We start from the raw sequence: 18,406 nt of genomic DNA, 5'->3' as shown, positions 1-18,406 counted from the left end.
CAGAGGCTGACAGTTCTGCATATGCGCAGAACCAAAAATCAAGATGGCGGCACCTACAGAGAATTGGTTCGGGGGCCATGGCAGGCCTGGGTCACTGCCAGTTCCAGAGACCCAGACTGCCAAACCACTGAACTGGGCCAAACTGGTGGGAACTGGTAGGAACTTTCCACTGACTCTGCTAAACAGCTAATTCCTACAACACTGTCTTATGCCCTGGAATGTCAAACCATCTACTGGAGCTATATTAGATAGATAGATAGACAGACAGATAGATAGATAGATAGATAGATAGATAGATAGATAGATAGATAGATAGATAGATAGATAGATAGATATTTTATTTGTATGCCGCCCTTTTCCCTGGGGGGACTCAGGGCGGCTCACAGTTCAGGAGGAGGGAGGACAAACCATGTTAAACACATAAAACAATACATCGTTAAAAGCACAACATTCATACAATTCGGGTGGGGTCAATATCTTTAACCCCAGGTCTGTTGGGACAGCCAGGTTTTAAGGGCTGTGCGGAAGGTCTGGAGGGTTGTGAGGGTGCGAATCTCCACGGGGAGTTCGTTCCATAGGGTCGGAGCTGCCACCGAGAAGGCTCTCCTCCGCGTGGTTGCCAGTCGACATTGACCGGCTGATGGAAGTCGGAGGAGGCCTAATCTATGGGATCTAATTGGTCGGGTGGAGGTAATTGGCGGTAGGCAGTATTCCTATTATCCTTCTCATCTTTCCTATTACCTATCTCTTTAGCTTCTCAGGACTATAACTTTGTTATTTGTATCTTACAATTTATGTTGATTGCTTATTCAGTATCCTACAACTGCAAACTGAATGTTGTATTTTTTGATTATGATGATTGTATTTTAGGACTACGATTTATCACTTGTTGTTTTCATATACATTGAGAGCTTATACACTGGAGACAAATGCCTTGTGTGCGTCCAATCACACTTGGTCAATAAAGAATTGTACTTCTCTGGTATCTGAGCTAAAAACCTGGTAAGCTTTTGCTCCAAATGTGCCATTTAATTTATTACTGCTGCCCCATTTTGTTAGTGCTGTAACTTAGTAGTGCTATTATAATGGGCATCAAGATTTTTTTTAAAAAAGGAAATCTCTTAATTGTCTATGAAAATTTAATTTATTTCTCAGTTACAGAGGAATAAGGAAGAAATGGGATCAGCTTGAAGAAATGATTGGTTAATGTAAATATTATTTGGAGAAATAGTGTTAAGTCAGATTGCAAACTTCAACTAATTCATTGACTCAGCCGCATTAAGACTTCAAAGCAGCCTTAAGGTGTGTTTTTAAATTGTCCTCATTTCAAGGTGTGTTTATCATCACAGCCTTAAGATCCTTTTTTAATTGTCATTAGGCAACATGGTTTCTCTGTACATCACTGCTGAGGAATCACTGATACTTTTTCATTATCTCAATGATAGGCATGTACATAACCACAGTTGCATCAAATCCCCAAATGAAATCCAGATGTTGCCATTCAGGAACGCGTTGGTGATGTCTGACATTATTCAGCCGTGCTATTAATTCCTGGACATCTTTTATGTTCATGAATAAGTCATTTCCCCCAAACCAGAGTGCAATGGGTATTTTTATATCTTCTATCTTGTATACAGGAGGAGTCATCTGGGAAGGAAAGCAACACATTTAAACAATTAGCCAAAAACTGACAGGAAGAGATGCAACATATAAAACATTGCAAATTACCACTTTTAAAAAAGTCAGTGAGCAATCAAAGTAATAGAACTCAGTGCAAAGACGAACCCTGAGATGAAATTGAGGGTGTTATAGATTAAATGTGGTTTTTTTAAACTCTGATGTTTGCCTTCAATGCCTGTTATGACCCAGGTGATCAAGGCAATATAGAATAGAATTGAATTGAATTGAATTTATTGCATTTATATGCCGCCCTTTTCCCCGGAGGGGACTCAGGGCGGCTCACAATCCAAGTCAGGGAAGGGGGTACAGATAAGGGATAAAAAAGACGAACAGAACAATACACAATTTAAAAAGCACACAACAACCATACCATTCGAGGGGGGGGGGGGGGCAAAAGCTCTTTAGCCCCAGGCCTGTCGGAACAGCCAGGTTTTAAGAGCTTTGCAGAAGGCCTGGAGGGTGGTGAGGGTTCGAATCTCCATGGGGAGCTCGTTCCAGAGGGTCGGAGCAGCCACAGAGAAGGCTCTCCTCCGGGTAGTCGCCAGTCGGCATTGGCTGGCGGATGGAATTCGGAGGAGGCCTAATCTGTGGGATCTAATCGGTCTATTGGAGGTAATTGGCAGCAGGTGGTCTCTCAAGTACCCAGGTCTCTAGACCTTTAGAAAGTCCTTTTTTTTTGCCCTCAAGACATGTTCAACAAATGGCCCTCCAATGCCCAGTAAGTCTCCACCCAGAGGTGGTATTCAGCAGGTTCTGGCCAGTTCTGGAGAACCGGTAGCGGAAATTTTGAGTAGTTCGGAGAACCAGTAAATACCACCTCTGACTGGCCCTGCCCCCATCTATTGATGGTGACTCTCCCGAGTCCCAGCTGATTGGGAGGAAATGGGGATGTTGCAGTAACTTTTCCCTGCAGTGGGGGTGGGAATGGAGATTTTATAATACCCTTCCCCTGCCCTGCCCACCAAGCCAGGCCCACCAAGCCACACCCACAGAACCGGGTGTGGTTTACAGAGTCAGCATATTGCCCCCAACAACAATCCAGGTCCTCATTTTACCCACCTCGGAAGGATGGAAGGCTGAGTCAACCCTGAGCCGGTGAGATTTGAACAGCTGAACTGCAGAACTGCAGTCAGCTGAAGTAGCCTGCAGTGCTGCATTTAACCACTGCGCCACCTCGGCTCGGCAAAGAAATGATGTGTACCGGATCAAAAATTTTACACCAAAATTCATTGAATACCAAATTCAGTGGGTTTCAGAGCAGTTGGGTATCAGATACCACTGTATTTCATATCATTTGTAGGACGCTAGACCATTACATTTTCTTTAAACTTTTCTTAGCCAGGCTATTAGCAGATACTATTTTTCCTGTTTCAGGTTTCTCTCCCTCTCCCTCTCCCCACCTCTCTCTCTCTCACACACACAGAGAGACAGACAGACAGACAGACAGATAGACAGACAGAGCGACAGAGAGAGAGAGACAGAGAGACAGAGAGAGAGACACGGAGACGGAGACACACACAGGGGCAATGGAATTTAACACTTCAAGATGTGAGAGATAAACAGTGAACAAAGTACGTAAACAAAACGGGGGCTTGCCTGAGAAGCTTGTTTTTAATAGAAGCTGGCAGAAGATGCATCTAAATCCAATCCAGGGTCCAAGAGCCAAGTCAGGATTGTCATCCAGTTGAAAGATCAGAGATCCAGATGGAAGCCGCACACAAGTATCATATAAGAGCCAGAAATCAGTCCTAGTTTCCCAGATCCAGGAAAGGCATCAGGAATCAGAACTGCTTCTTAAATAAGGGTACAGTCAGCTATCCCTAACCAAGGGATTCACTCCCTTGTTTGACAAGAAGTCTAATAGAATCTTGCTGCTTTAATCTCTTCTCTACTCATTGAGTCCAGGTATGGGAGGCCTTATGGGAGGATGGATGGCGGGTACTTATCCATCCTGACAGAAATGGCAAAAGAAATTATCATATCTATTAGATCGATTTCCGTTAGATCAGCTTCAATTGGAGGAAACCTTTGTGTGTTGCAAGTAAGTAATTTAGAAACCCTGACCAAGCAGAACTATAATTATGTCTTGGAAAATCAAGTGGTCAGGAGCCAAAGAAATAGGCAATACATCCTACAACTTGTTTTGCTGGACAGAGTCCAGCACATCTAGCAGGCACCAGATTCGTAACGTTTTTGTGGATATGCATTTCTTAAATAAGCTGCCTTGGCCTATTCCTATTTTCATATGCAGATTCCTCTTATTAGAGATATGCCTGCTTTGGATCGGGTTGCCTTCTCCTTACATATCAGAACCTTGATGGGCTTATTGCACTGGTAATGGTGATGAGGAGTGTGTTCCTTTATGAGTTGATTCTATATGATTGAAAAAAAATACTGACATTGAGACTGCCCCATTGCCCTTGTTGCAATCTAGATTGTGTTTAATTGGTGGAATATTATGTGAATATCTGCAATACTATCATTAATTGCATTGTGACCGTCTTAATTTATAGTGCTGTTAGTCTTAATTATTCTTAATTTATAGTGCTGTTTCATTTGTTTTGCTGATTACACTGGAAGGCTGGTAATCTAAGGAGGGATAGAAAAATTGTTGGCAATATCGCTGAGAGGTAAGGTGTCTCTTCATAGCTGGAATATTCAAGTCAAGGGTGTAGCAACTGTATGTTGAAAAATACCTTTCCTCCTTTTTAACTCATGGAGAAAGAGCAATAGCATTTAGGTTTATACACTGCCCATAGCACTTTACCACACTTTCTGGTTGGTTTATAATGTAGAAGCATTATTTGCATATTGCCCCAATAACCTTAGTCTCTGAAGAATAGAAGGTCAAGCTAACTTCAGAAGAATAGAAGGTCAAGCTAACCTCAGAAGAATAGAAGGTCAAGCTAACCTAAAGCCCTAGCAGGATTGAACCACAGGCCGTGGGCAGAAGTTGCCTGCAATACTGCACTTTAACCATTGCATCATCTGGGCACAGAAAGAGGGAGTGAGATAGCCAAAATCCAAAGTCTTTAAGCACCCTTCACCATCTAAACATAAAAGCAGATTGTAAATTATAGAAAAATGAGGTTTCAGAATATGAAAGAAGCCTGTGCAGTACAGTGGGAGGTGGTGAGGAGACCAATATTTTCATCCAGCCTGGGTAGAACATGAAAGAGTTACCACTGGAAAATATAGGGCCTGAGCAGAATTATAAATTTGTAGAAGGGGTGGGAAAACATATGACAAAGAGAGTTCATTAATGTAACTGGCCATCATTAGATGAATTTCCAGATAATACTTGGAGAGGTAGATCGCAATTTAACTAGGTGAGTTAAGCTCACAAAGATCTGTTCTCATTCACTATTTTATTGAAAGAAAGCACTATGGACTATCATTTGAATCTCACAACTTATTTTGGATTATCTTTTCCGAAATATTTCTTCGTTAAAAAGAATAACACTTCCTATGTTTACTTCTCCATGATTTAAATAAAAAACCCTTAAGCTTTTGCTCCAAATGTGCCATTTAATTTATTCTTTTTTCTTTAGGGCTATGCAACCATATGCCTTTCGCGGACTTGCTCCCCTTCCATATATTGAGTGTTCCTGGCTTTGTGAAGTTCTTCTTCTTCTCCATAGAATTTATTCAAGAAGTTTGCACCCAGCAGAAGGCATATTAACATGTTTAGCAAACGTTAATTTTTTTCTATTTCTACCCAATTTTGTTACTACTATGACTTAGTATTGCTGCTTTGATGGGCAGCCACATTTTTTTTTTTTTAAAAAGGAAATGTCCTGGTTGTCTATGAGAATTTAATTTGTTTCTCAATTGTAGAAGAATAAGACAAGGAATTCAGAAGAAATGGGAACACTTTGAAGAAGTGATTTGGTGATGTAAATACTAGTTGGAGAAATAGTGTTAAGTCAGGCTGCGAATATTTCTTCATCTAATTTATAGGTTCAGCTGCATTAAAACGTAAAAATAAAAGGTGTATTTTTCAATTGTCATTATAGCTTTAATGTGTGTTTTTAAATTGTCCTCAAACAACATGGTTTCTCTGTGCTTAAGAATCACGCATATTTTTTTCATTATCTCAATGATAGGCATGTACATAACCTCAGTTGCATCCATTCCCCAAATGAAATCCAGATGTTGCCATTCAGGAACATGTTGGTGATATATGACATTACTCAGCCGTGCTATTAATTCCTGGACATCTTTTATGTTCACAAGTAAGTCATTTCCACCAGACCAGAGTGCAATGGGTATTTTTATATCTTCTATCTTGTATACAGGAGGAGTCATCTGGGAAGGAAAGCAACACATTTAAACAATTAGCCAAAAACTGACAGGAAGAGATACAACATATAAAACATTGCAAATTACCACTTTAAGAAAAGCCGGTGAGCAAGCAGAGTAATAGGGCTTTCTAGAATTCAATGCAACCACTATACCTGTGATGAAACTGAAGGGTGTATTTGCGTGTGTGTGTTTGTGTGTTTTTTACATGTGTTTTTTTTTATTAAAAAAACTGACATTTGCCTTCAGTACATAGCTGACCAAATCAGAGCCTCAGATAGGACAGGACATTCTGCCATTGGTCCAAAAGGAGAAAATGCTAGCTTAAATTAGTACTTTGATGCAATTGCTGATGGAGCTCTGGTGTATGGTGGTTAAAGTGCAATATTGCAAGCGAAGTCTGCCCTCAGCCTGGAGTTTGATCCTGAAAGGGCTCAAGGTTGACTCAGACTTCCATCCTTCTGAAGTTGGTAAAGCAAAGACCCAGATTGTTGGGGGCAATGTGCAAATAATGCTTCTATATTTTAAACCATACAGAGAGTCTGTAAAGCACTATGGGGTGGTATATAACTCTAAATGCGATTGCTATTTCCAATGCTAAGTGGCTTGGCTAGGCAGGAAAGGTAGACAGTCTTAAATTTAGGCGTTGACTACCTTCAGACCAGGAAGGGCAAGAAATATTTCTCTACACTTACAATCCCTTTGATGGCATTTTTCTTATTTTGCTTAACCTCAGCCTGCAAAGTTTGAAACAAGAAACAAGAAAAAAAATCCTCCCCAACTACAATACATCGAAGAGGGAAACTATTCTGATCTAAAAACTACAAATGAGGAACAACATATTTTACAGAAAAAACTGTTTAATTTTCATACCTGGTTATACTTCTCCATATTCTTTTCCTTGGTGCCATAGTCATATGCTTCAAAGACCTTTTTATTATAGTTCTGCAATGAATAGTATAGAATTATAAAACTGAATAAAAGAATTACCAGTCATTTTGATAACATACCACTGCTATACAAGCTACATTGGCTTCCAGATGCAACTCAAGGTGCTAGTTGTCACCTTTCAGAGTCTTCATGGCTTGGGACTGAGTTACTTATGGGACCGTCTCTCCCCAGGGGTCTCTATCTGTCCCATCCAGCAGGAGGGCCTGTTCTGAGGCTGGTTTGGTTGCATCCATGCTGATCTTCTGCAAGATTTCGAAAACTTGGATTGGTGCCCAAGACTGTAGTGTGTCAGTGTTACAAATATGATCTTGCCCCCACACCCACAAGTCCATCACATGGTCCAATCTTCCACTGCAATGCTGACATTGTGCTGGGTGAGTGACATAATTCTGACTGTGGTGATAAGAGCCGAGGTGGTGCAATGGTTAGGGTGCAGTACTGCAGGCTACTTCAGCTGACTGCTATCTGCAGTTCAGCGGTTCAAATCTCACCGGCTCAGGGTTGACTCAGCCTTCCATCCTTCCGAGGTGGGTGAAATGAGGACCCAGACTGTGGGGGCGATATGCTGACTCTGTAAACCGCTTAGAGAGGGCTGAAAGCCCTATGAAGCGGTATATAAGTCTAACTGCTATTGCTATTGCTATTGTTATCTGTAGTTCAGCGGTTCTAATCTCACCGGCTCAAGGTTGACTCAGCCTTCCATCCTTCCGAGGTGGGTAAAATGAGGACTCGGATTGTTGTTGGGGGTGATATGCTGACTCTGTAAACCGCTTAGAGAGGGCTGAAAGCCCTATGAAGCGGTATATAAGTCTAACTGCTATTGCTATTGCTATTGTTATCTGTAGTTCAGCGGTTCTAATCTCACCGGCTCAAGGTTGACTCAGCCTTCCATCCTTCCGAGGTGGGTAAAATGAGGACTCGGATTGTTGTTGGGGGTGATATGCTGACTCTGTAAACCGCTTAGAGAGGGCTGAAAGCCCTATGAAGTGGTATATAAGTCTAACTGCTATTGCTATTGCTATAATTGTTTAGATAATGCTAATGTGTTATGTGTTATTGTTTTTGTTATATATATATGTAGGTCTTTGATTATTCGGGTTTTCTCCCGCGTAAAATTGGAAGTGTCTTTGCGACGTTTCGACGAAGTCTCATTCGTCATCTTCAGGCTGGTTTACTCGGCTTCGTGCTTCCAGGAGTAGCACGAAGCCGAGCAAACCAGCCTGAAGATGACGAATGAGACTTCGTCGAAACGTCGCCAAGACACTTCCAATTTTACGCGGGAGAAAACCCGAATAATCAAAGACCTACATGCAAACACCTGCAAAAACCTCAGAAAACACACACACGTGTGTGTGTGTGTGTGTGTGTGTGTGTGTGTGTGTGTGTGTGTGTGTGTCATTAGCTCGAATTTGTATATAAGCCAGACAGGGTTTATTGCATAATACTGTATAAGTAATATTGTGTAATGAAATTGAACCTTTGCAAGCAACCAATACAGTAAGCTCCATGATGATCATGAATAGTTCACCTTGGATATAATTTTATTATAACAAGGGAGTTTATAAATCGTATACTTAAATATATTTATTTGGTGGACTTCTTTTTCCTGCTCTGTTCTGTTCTGTTCTGTTCCATTCTTTTCAGTAGTAGCTCCGACCCTTTGGAACGATCTCCCCGTGGAGATTCGTACCCTCACCACCGTCCAGACCTTCTGCACAGCCCTTAAGACCTGGCTATCCCGTCAGGCCTGGGGATAAAGATAATCTGTCCCCACCCGAATGATGAATGAATGTTGTTTACTATTTTACTTTTATGTACTATTTTGTGTCTATTGTCTGTACCCTCCCTTCCCCATTTTATGTAAGCCGCCCTGAGTCCCCTCAGGGAAAATGGCGGCCTATAAATATTAATAAAATCTAAAAAATCTAAAATCCATTCCCTTCCATTCCATTCTCTTCCATTCCACTCTATTCATTGACTTGTTCTATCTATGTGTCCCATACTGGTAGCATAATGGGGTTAATGTGTATGCATCATTTACGATTGTCACTGGTGCTTGAAATAAATTTATTTAAACTGGTAATAAAACTGGTGTTTAATAAATTCACACATAGTTCCACTGCATCCAGAATTAGTCAGAAGAAACCCACATATAGTACAATGATTAACAGATCCCTTTTATATTGCAGTTAGAACTGGATTCAATCTATGATACAAAAACCTACCTGTTTCCAGTGAAGAAGATTTTGTTCAGATGTCCCAGCAGGAGAATGTGCTACATACATGTCCATGCGACTCTGAAATAAAACAATTGTTTATCTTAATTCCCTAATTAATTTCATCTGCCGTGTAGCAAAAATTCCATTAGAGCTTATTGTAAATTTGTGTGTCTATTTACATCAGGGACGTGCAGTCACTAGAGGCAAGGGAGGCGGGGCCTCACCAGTCTCCTCAGGGAAAGGAAAGGATTTTAAATAATTTTCTTAAAATAATTAAAGCCAGGGTAGTTGCTACCAGATTTCAAGTCACAGTGGCTTGGTGTCTGCTCTCAGTATTAACTAGGAGGAGGCCAGAGAATTAGGGGCCTCTTTTGCATAAGGATTTTTTCGCCTTTTAAGAGTTAACCAAGGGTTAACAAGGGAAGAATTTCTTATGCAAAGGAGGCACGTATTCTCTCGCCTCCTGTAGAAGGCATTTTTAGAAGCTTTTTAGAGTTCTCTGGGAGCAACTAGCTCAGTCTGACTCAGAGCTCTGGCCTTTCATGAGGGGAGGCAAAAGCAGAGTTGAAATCGTCTCTGAAACAGCTGGAAAAGGTCCGTGTGTGGGGAGGGGAGAGGAATTCAAAAAGTTTGTTCGGAAGGCAGCAGGGAAAGGGGGGGTATGGCAGAGGAGCTGCTTTCAAGCCTTTGGAAAATATATCCAATCCAACTTCTGTGTTTGTGTTTGAGAGTGAGTGAATGAGAGAAGGATCGAAGTTCTCTGTGTGCGTGTGTCTGTTTGAGAGAGGGGGGAGGGAGGGAGAGAGGGAGGAAGGAGGGGGAGGGAGAAAAAAAGAACGGGAAAACTTATTTTGCAAGGGGGGAAAATGCTGTCGCTTTAAATCGGAACTGAGCATGCCTGGCTGTGGAATTCTGGGAGTTGAAGTCCACAAGTCTGAAAACAGCCTCACCGGGGCTAAAGCTGACCGCACGTCACTGATTTACATTCATGAATAGACCTGATGCAATAGATGAACATCCCCAATCCAAGATGCTCTCTAGTAATGTGCAGTGCAGTAGATTTAATTTTCATAACTCAGCTGGAGTTACCCTATTCGTTTGCTGTACAGTTACGTTGTATTTTGAAATGGAATGCATCTACACATCAATAGTTTTGAATGACTAGAGCCATTTGTTATCCTACAACTAGCCAGAAAGAGCTTTGTATTTTTCATTTTCAAACAATTCTCATTCCAGTTTGCTGATTCTTTATACAAGCTATTAGTTTTTGCAACAATCATGGTACTTGATTCTTCAGTTTTATTGGCATGACATTTGGTAAAAGCAGCTTGGAAAGTTCCCACTTACAATATAATGAACACAGTGACACCTACTATTCTAAACCTTTTGTGCAGTTAATCCTTTCTTCCCGGAAATCTTGAAATGCAAAGATTCATAGTCAACTTTGTCTTATTTAAAATTTAACATCTAAGGGTTGGCAAACCTTTTCTGTAAATGGCAAGATTCTATCCCCCCCCCCCCACCACCACCATATGAGTGGCTGACAGGACTGCAGGCTAAGGAACACATCGGCCATTGGATAGCAATAGCAGTTAGACTTATATACTGCTTCATAGGGCTTTCAGCCCTCTCTAAGCGGTTTACAGAGTCAGCATATTGCCCCCCACAATCCGGGTCCTCATTTCACCCACCTCGGAAGGATGGAAGGCTGAGTCAACCTTCGAGCCGGTGAGATTAGAACCGCTGAACTGCAGATAACAGTCAGCTGAAGTGGCCTGCAGTCCTGCACCCTAACCACTGGATAATTCTGGCCCAGCAAGGGCTCAACAGATAGACCACTCCTGCCCAGAATTTCCTAACCTTGTCCCTTGGTTCTCCACCAAACCCTCATCTGAAGCTCATCTGAGTCTTGGGCTTTCTGATCTGCTGCTCACCCATACATACATCCTTAGCTTGGAGGCCATATAAAAACAGGTGGCAGGTGAGATTTGGTTTGTGAGCCATACTTTGCCTTAATCTAAGAAAAAAGTGTTATTTTGCAATTGGCATTGCAAACATATTGAACAGAAAACAAGCCTTACTCATTTTCCCTTTATACATACCATGTTGTAATTGGGCGTATTAGAACCAACTATTACAGACATACACGATTCGCAGAATTCTGGTTTACGGTTGCAAATCGCAACTTTTAGTTTTCTCAGAGCACTAGGATCTTGCATAATTCCTCTGTAGCCAAACAGTGTCTGAAATATATTAATTAATGAATTAATTAGAATTGATGTAAGTCAGTCAAATCAAATGTCATCCCAAACCCATCTCTGCTGTAAATCCTAGATGTTTCTCTCCTACTATAAATTTAAGAAGAAACTCCTTCGTTCAGGAATACACAAACTGGATCTTTTGCATGCTACATGTGAGTTGAAATTCCAAAAGGTGGACAAGGAAAAAAAAAGTTTAATTTTGGTGATTTTAATTAGAACTATATTAATAAAATATCGGTAATATGATAATATTCACATATCATATCATGATTTTAATGGGGTTTTTTTTCCCTACAAGCAATCTGTAGTCAGTTTTGAAGTTTTTATCTTATTTTATTTTATTTCAAACATTTATATAGCCACCATCATTCAGCCAACTTTGGTGACTCCAAGAGCCACTCTACACTGGCCATACCCAATTCCCGCAACCATTCTTCATGTTTTTTTCTCCAGGGGCACCATGATCAAGGCCTCCTGATCCACAAAAGGGCACAATTGGCACATTAGACAAATCTGTTCAACCACCCCCCACCCCCTCAGTCAATGTTGGTCAGGAAGTACAATTTGGGCCTCCCTGTCTTAGAGATAAATATCAGGCTAAGGTAAGATAATTGTCCACCTTTTTGAGTTATGCCCAGTTTTTATTACTTTGTTTGGAATAAGGCATTTGACTAAATTATTCATCAGCAGAGCCCAAAAGCACTTACCTTTATTACCAGACGATTGAAAAAGATGTTCAGTACAGGACATGTAGCATATTTTACTGCGGCTGCAGGCCCCATTCCAAAAAAGACCTTGATTTTTTCAGCCAGTTTTGGCCAAGAAGAGAATGAGATGAAACCTGAAGAAAAAGAAAAGGTTTTGCAAAAAACAAACAAACCTGGATCTCTTCAACTGTATAGGAGAGCAAAGTTTTGCACTAAACAACTATTATTTTTCTTCTTGCTCCTGCATTTCTGCAGGGTAATTGTGTATTCTGTACACAGTGTACAATTACACAGTAATTGTGCATTCTGTACACAGTGCATGGAGGAGAATGTACTTGAGAGACCGCCTACTGCCAATTACCTCCACACGACCTATTAGATCTCATCGATTAGGCCTCCTCCGAGTTCCATCTGCCGGTCAATGCCGACTGGCAACCACGCGGAGGAGAGCCTTCTCGGTGGTAGCTCCGACCCTATGGAACGATCTCCCCGTGGAGATTCGTACCCTCACCACCCTCCAGACCTTCCGCACAGCCCTCAGAATCTGGCTATCCCGTCAGGCCTGGGGCTAAGATTGTAACCCGCCCGAATGGTATGAATGTTGTGTTTATATGTAAAAAGTCTGTTTTCCCCCCTTTCCTTTTTGGATTGTGAGCCGCCCTGAGTCCCCCCCAGGGAAAAGGGTGGCATATAAATAAACCTTCTAAATCTAAATCTAAATCTTTGGATTGCAATCGAAGAGCTGGATTGCATGATGAGTGTGAGATGCAGAGGAGGGAGGAATACAGCTATTTACTTGCTCTCATGTTCACAATGGGAAGATGCATTACATGATTCAGGTGCCCTCACTGATCAGCCAGAAGAAAATTGCTGAAACACAAGACTATCACTAGAACACATTGTTTACATGCAAAAGTCCTAGGCTTATGTGCAGAGTGTAGAAAGGCTAATTGCAGAAAACTCTTAGAGAGGAAGGGCTGGGTTAGATGAGCCAAGCCTTTCAAGGTGACTCATGATTCATAGGAATTCAGAAGTTGATTTGTTCAATTCTTCCTGCCTTGGCCTCCTCCATAAACTATTTGCCATGAGAGGTTCATTCTCAAATTGTTCACTGCAAGTTGCACAATTGCAATGCGTAGACTGTCTTAGTTTTCCCCATTCATCCCTGCTCATGGCTTACCACCCATAAAGCCCTTCATGGTAGTGGATCTGGGTACTTGAGAGACCGCCTCCTGCCAATTACCTCCTTGCGACCTATCAGATCACACAGATTAGGCCTCCTCCGAGTTCCATCCGCCAGTCAGTGTCGACTGGCAACCACGCGGAGGAGAGCCTTTTCAGTAGTAGCTCCGACCCTTTGGAACGATCTCCCCGTGGAGATTCGTACCCTCACCACCCTCCAGACCTTCCGCACAGCCCTCAAGACCTGGCTATCCCGTCAGGCCTGGGGTTAAAGATCGTAATTCGTCCCCACCCGAATGATGAATGTTGTTTCTATTTTTAATTATGTACTGTTTTTATATGTCACTGTCTGTATTCCCTTCCCCACAAGTTGTAAGCCGCCCTGAGTCCCCTCAGGGAAAAGGGCGGCCTATAAATAAATTTACAATACAATACAATACAATACAATACAATACAATACAATAACTTACCAGCAGTTGTGCCTTCTGAATGGCCCACATAATAAAGCTGTGGCTGTTTCGTTTTGTTCAGGATAAAGTTTATGACGGCTGGAATGTCATAGTATCCCATCTCATGGAAACTAGAAAAGAAGGAAGGAAGGAAGGAAGGAAGGAAGGCAGAAAGAAAGAGAGAGAGAGAAAGAAAGAAAGAAAGAAAGAAAGAAAGAAAGAAAGAAAGAAAGAAGGAAGGAAAGAAAGAAAGAAAGAACATTGATTTATAAATGCCAGCCTAGGTCATCTTGCTCAGAAATTAGGTCCGTTGATCACATGGAAAGGATCACAGGGTAAAAAGCTGTAATAATATTCTTGCAGGCGTAAGAGGGATTTTAGAAGAGGGAAATCAAAATCAGGTTGTTGGAAAATCTTAGGAGAAAATAAGAACTTGTAATTTGTAATTTTAATAGATTTGTATGCCGCCCAATCCTGGAAAACTTGCTGAACTAGTATTACCAGATTAATACCCACAGCCCAGAATCTAATCTTGGAAGTAGCTAGTTCACTGAATATCAAATATCTTAGCAAATATATTCATGTTATTTATCACTAGGTATTTCAGCATTAAAAGAACTTTCTCTTCAGAAAAAGAGAACTTTCTCTTCTCTTCTGTTCTCCTCTCCTCTACATGGCGCTCTACAGTGCTCTACATGGGGCAGCCCTTGAAGAGCATTCGGAGACTTCAGCTTGTCCAGAATGCAGCCGCGCGAGCGATTGTGGGTGCACCTCGGTACACCCACGTCACACCTATCCTCCGCGAGCTGCACTGGCTGCCTATTGGTCTTCGGATACGCTTCAAGGTGCTAGTCGTCACTTATAAAGCCCTTCATGGTATTGGACCTGGGTACTTGAGAGACCGCCTGCTGCCAATTACCTCCAACAGACCGATTAGATCCCACAGATTAGGCCTCCTCCGAATTCCATCTACCGGCCAATGCCGATTGGCTACCACCCGGAGGAGGGCCTTCTCTGTGGCTGCTCCGGCCCTCTGGAACGAGCTCCCCGTGGAGATTCGGACCCTCACCACCCTCCAGGCTTTCCGCAAAGCCCTTAAAACCTGGCTGTTCCAACAGGCCTGGGGCTGATGAGTTTCCCGTCCCCGCTCGAATTGTGTGGTTGTTGATTGTTTTTAAATTGTTTAAGTTGTTTGTCCCTTGTTTTCCTCCTGTTTGTATCCCCCCCCTTACTTTGGTTTGTGAGCCGCCCTGAGTCCCTCTGGGAATAGGGCGGCATAGAAATGCAATAAATCAAATCAAATCAAATCAAATCCTCTCTTCTTCTGAACGTGGTCTTTGTGTTGCCTGGAAGCACATGGCCATGAACTTCTGTTTGACTCCAAGTGACTTTATATATTGTTTTGTGGAAAGAATGGAAATAAACTCAGTGGAATAAAACCTCGGAGATCAGCTTTAACCCCTAGTTCTGTATTTTATTTTATTGTTTTGTTTTATTACATTTTATATCATATTTTATATTTTTATTATTTTATGTTCGATTTCATATTGATTTCTTTATTTTATTTTTGTCCCCTCAAGTCAATCTTGGTTCAATCAAATTCACACATAGGTCAATTGCATAACTTAGCAAATGTATTTTTGTTATTTATGACTAGATATTGCAGCATTAAAAGAACTTTCTCTTCAGGTTCCCTTCTGAACCTGGTCTTCATATTCTCCAGAAACACATGGCCAGCAACCACTGTTTGACTCTGAGGGAGTTTATATATTGTTTTGAGGAAAGAACGGGAATAAAATCGGTAGAATGAAAGCCTTTATCTTTCATTTTAATTTTAATCTCATTATTTTATCTTTTGACCCCTTCAAGTCAGCCTTGATTGCAGGAAACTGTCTGGAAAAGTCCCTGAAGTTTACTTGGCAAGATTTTAGAAGTGGTTTGTCATTGCCTGTATTCTAGGACTAAGAGAGACAGACTGGTTTCTTGCCCAAGATAGAATTAGAAGTCATAGTCATCTGGTTTCTAGCCTGATGGACAAGCTGCCTCCTGCTCCTATCTTTTAAAGTGGATAATCCATCATAATCTGCTATCCCTTTTAGATAATCCCCACTACAGTGGTGGGTTTCAAAAATTGTTCGAACCTACTCTGTGGGTGTGGCCTCCTTTGTGGGAGTGGCTTGCCGCCCATGTGACCGGATGGGAATGGCTTGCCGCCCATGTGACCGGATATGAAGATGCCGACGACACTTGTCAGAATCACCTTAAATTACCTCACACACAGCACTGGCACGCATAAGAATAGGATGTAAACTTGTTTTTTAAAAGGCATCTTTGGTTTGCGTTAAAACAACTTCAACACACGCAATGTTCTGATTGCACCACAGACGCAGTAGTCATCCTTACCTTCCACAGAGGCACTGAGGTTTATAAATATGAGCATGATAGTGCAGAATAATCATATCCAAGGACCAGTAGTGGGTCTCAAAAAAATTTGGAACCTCTTCTGTAGGTGTGGCCTGCTTTCCGGGTCCACTGGTGGAACCTCTTCTAACCGGTTCGGTCGATTTGACGAACCGGTTCTACCGAATAGGTGCGAACTTGTAGGAACCCACCTCTGCCCCACCACCACAGTGATACCCATTGTTATCGAGGCACTTGGTACCATGTCCAAGAGTTTTATAAAACACATCAAGAAATCGCATCTTCCTGCAATAACACAAGGAGAACTACAAAAATCTGCATTACTCGGACATAACATAATATTTTAAGAAGATACTTGCTTGATACCTAGGACACTGGCAGCAACCCGTATTAACCCTTAGCACCAGTCAATGGTATTTGTGATGCATTTTTTAATGTTCAGTTGATTGAGTTTCATGTTTAATGAACAAAGTATAATAACAATACAATAATAATAATCTGCTATCCCTTTTGGGGCAGCCCTTGAAGAGTATTCGGAGACTTCAACTCGTCCAGAATGCAGCTACGCGAGTGATTGTGGGTGCATCTCGGTACACCCACATTACACCTATCCTCCGCGAGCTGCACTGGTTACCGATTGGTCTCCGTATACGCTTCAAAGTGCTAGTCGTAACTTATAAAGCCCTTCATGGTATTGGACCTGGGTACTTGAGAGACCGCCTGCTGCCAATTACCTCCCAAAGACCCGTTAGATCACACAGGGTCGGCCTCCTCCGGGTTCCGTCCACCAGCCAATGCCACCTGGCTACTACCTGGGGGAGGGCCTTCTCTGTGGCAGCTCCAGCCCTTTGGAACGAACTCCCCGCGGAGATTCGGACCCCCACCTCTCTCCAGGCCTTCCGGAAAGCCGTCAAAACCTGGCTGTGCCGGCAGGCCTGGGGTTGATGAGTTCCCCTCCCCTCTCGACTTGTATGGTTGTATGATTCTTGTTTATTTTAATCATGTGTATTGTGTTTTATGTTCCCTTCCTTTTTCCCCCTTTGAGTTGTTTGCCGCCCTGAGTCCCTCCCGGAGAAGGGCGGCATACAAATAAACTAAATCTGAAATCTGAAATCTTTTAGATTTTCTTACCTAAAGCTCCAGAATTCCTTCTGCCATGGTTTCAGTGTCTTATGATTCGAAGACCAGGTGTTTCCTCTGCTATTCCCAAGCCAAACATCATAACCGTTATCTGCTAATATGAAACCAAAACTGTTGTGGGGCTGGTTAGAAATCCAGTGGGAACCATCTCCAAGGCAGCTATGTGCCAAAAACACAACAGGTCTTGGAGCTATAAAATAAGAACAGATGCTTTTTTTAAAAATGAGCCAGATCATTGAAGACTGCAAAACAATTGAATTATTGTTTGAAATAAAACTTTCAAAGAATCAATGTTCGTGGTTCATTGTCATAATCTCTTATTAGAAATAGTATATGTTACACTGGCTGGAATGAGGCATGGTGGCGCAGTGGTTAAATGCAGCACTGCAGGCTACTGCTAGATCAGCAGGTCAGCGGTTCAAATCTCACCGGCTCAGGGTTGACTCAGCCTTCCATCCTTCCGAGGTGGGTAAAATGAGGACCCAGATTGTTGGGGGCAATATGCTGACTCTCTGTAAACCGCTTAGAGAGGCCTGAAAGGCCTATGAAGCGGTATATAAGTCTACTGCTATTGCTATTGCTATTGCTATTGCTATTGCTATTGCTATTGCTATTGCTATTGCTATTGCTATTGCTCTGGTCATTATGTGGTTAAATTTATAGAATTTAGGAGCAGAGGTTTTAATGATGCATTGGATCTACTTTGCCTCCAACATTATGATATATTCTCAACAGTGATAAAATCTCCAAATCTTACATGCAAAGGATGTAGAACTTTTCTTTTTTAAAAGAAATTACCTAGACTGTTTGTCTTATTGGATTATCAATTGTCTTAGAAGCAGTATCATGATGTACAATACCTCAGGATCCCTCAGAATTCCCACAAATTGAGGATATATTTTTCTGAATCTTTCGAGAATCAACCTATTTAAATTATGCATTGGACTACTAAGCCGGTTTAATAGCTAAAACATTTTTCCCAATTCTTCCTAAATGGGATTGAGTTTGAGTTGAGTTTATTGGTCTTGTATGCCGCCCACTCCCGAAGGACTCCGGGCGGCTTACAATAAAACAAGGGAAGGGGGATAAATAAA

At 41.8% G+C, this 18,406-nt stretch overlaps 1 protein-coding gene across 1 annotated transcript in view; it reads right to left on the bottom strand.

Moving 5' to 3' along the window:
* Positions 1-1,413: 1,413 nt before the first annotated feature.
* Positions 1,414-18,406, bottom strand: part of LOC106540440 (lysosomal acid lipase/cholesteryl ester hydrolase-like) — a 20,565-nt gene continuing 3,572 nt past the window's right edge. The window contains exons 3-10 of the mRNA XM_087702373.1: positions 17,304-17,502; positions 13,773-13,882; positions 12,121-12,254; positions 11,255-11,395; positions 9,159-9,230; positions 6,856-6,927; positions 5,758-5,988; positions 1,414-1,647 (exon numbers count right to left, since the gene is read on the bottom strand). Of these exons, the coding sequence (XP_087558499.1) occupies positions 1,414-1,647; positions 5,758-5,988; positions 6,856-6,927; positions 9,159-9,230; positions 11,255-11,395; positions 12,121-12,254; positions 13,773-13,882; positions 17,304-17,502 (1,193 nt within the window). The remainder of the gene's footprint in view (positions 1,648-5,757; positions 5,989-6,855; positions 6,928-9,158; positions 9,231-11,254; positions 11,396-12,120; positions 12,255-13,772; positions 13,883-17,303; positions 17,503-18,406) is intronic.

The sequence above is a fragment of the Thamnophis sirtalis genome, unplaced genomic scaffold (assembly GCF_051295495.1).
Source record: "Thamnophis sirtalis isolate CommonGarterSnake01/CBP01778 unplaced genomic scaffold, rThaSir2_p1.2 scaffold_15, whole genome shotgun sequence".
In the NCBI taxonomy this organism is placed as follows: domain Eukaryota; kingdom Metazoa; phylum Chordata; class Lepidosauria; order Squamata; family Natricidae; genus Thamnophis; species Thamnophis sirtalis.
The sequence above is the reverse complement of the archived record's forward strand: the minus strand, read 5'-3'. Positions and strand labels throughout refer to the sequence as shown.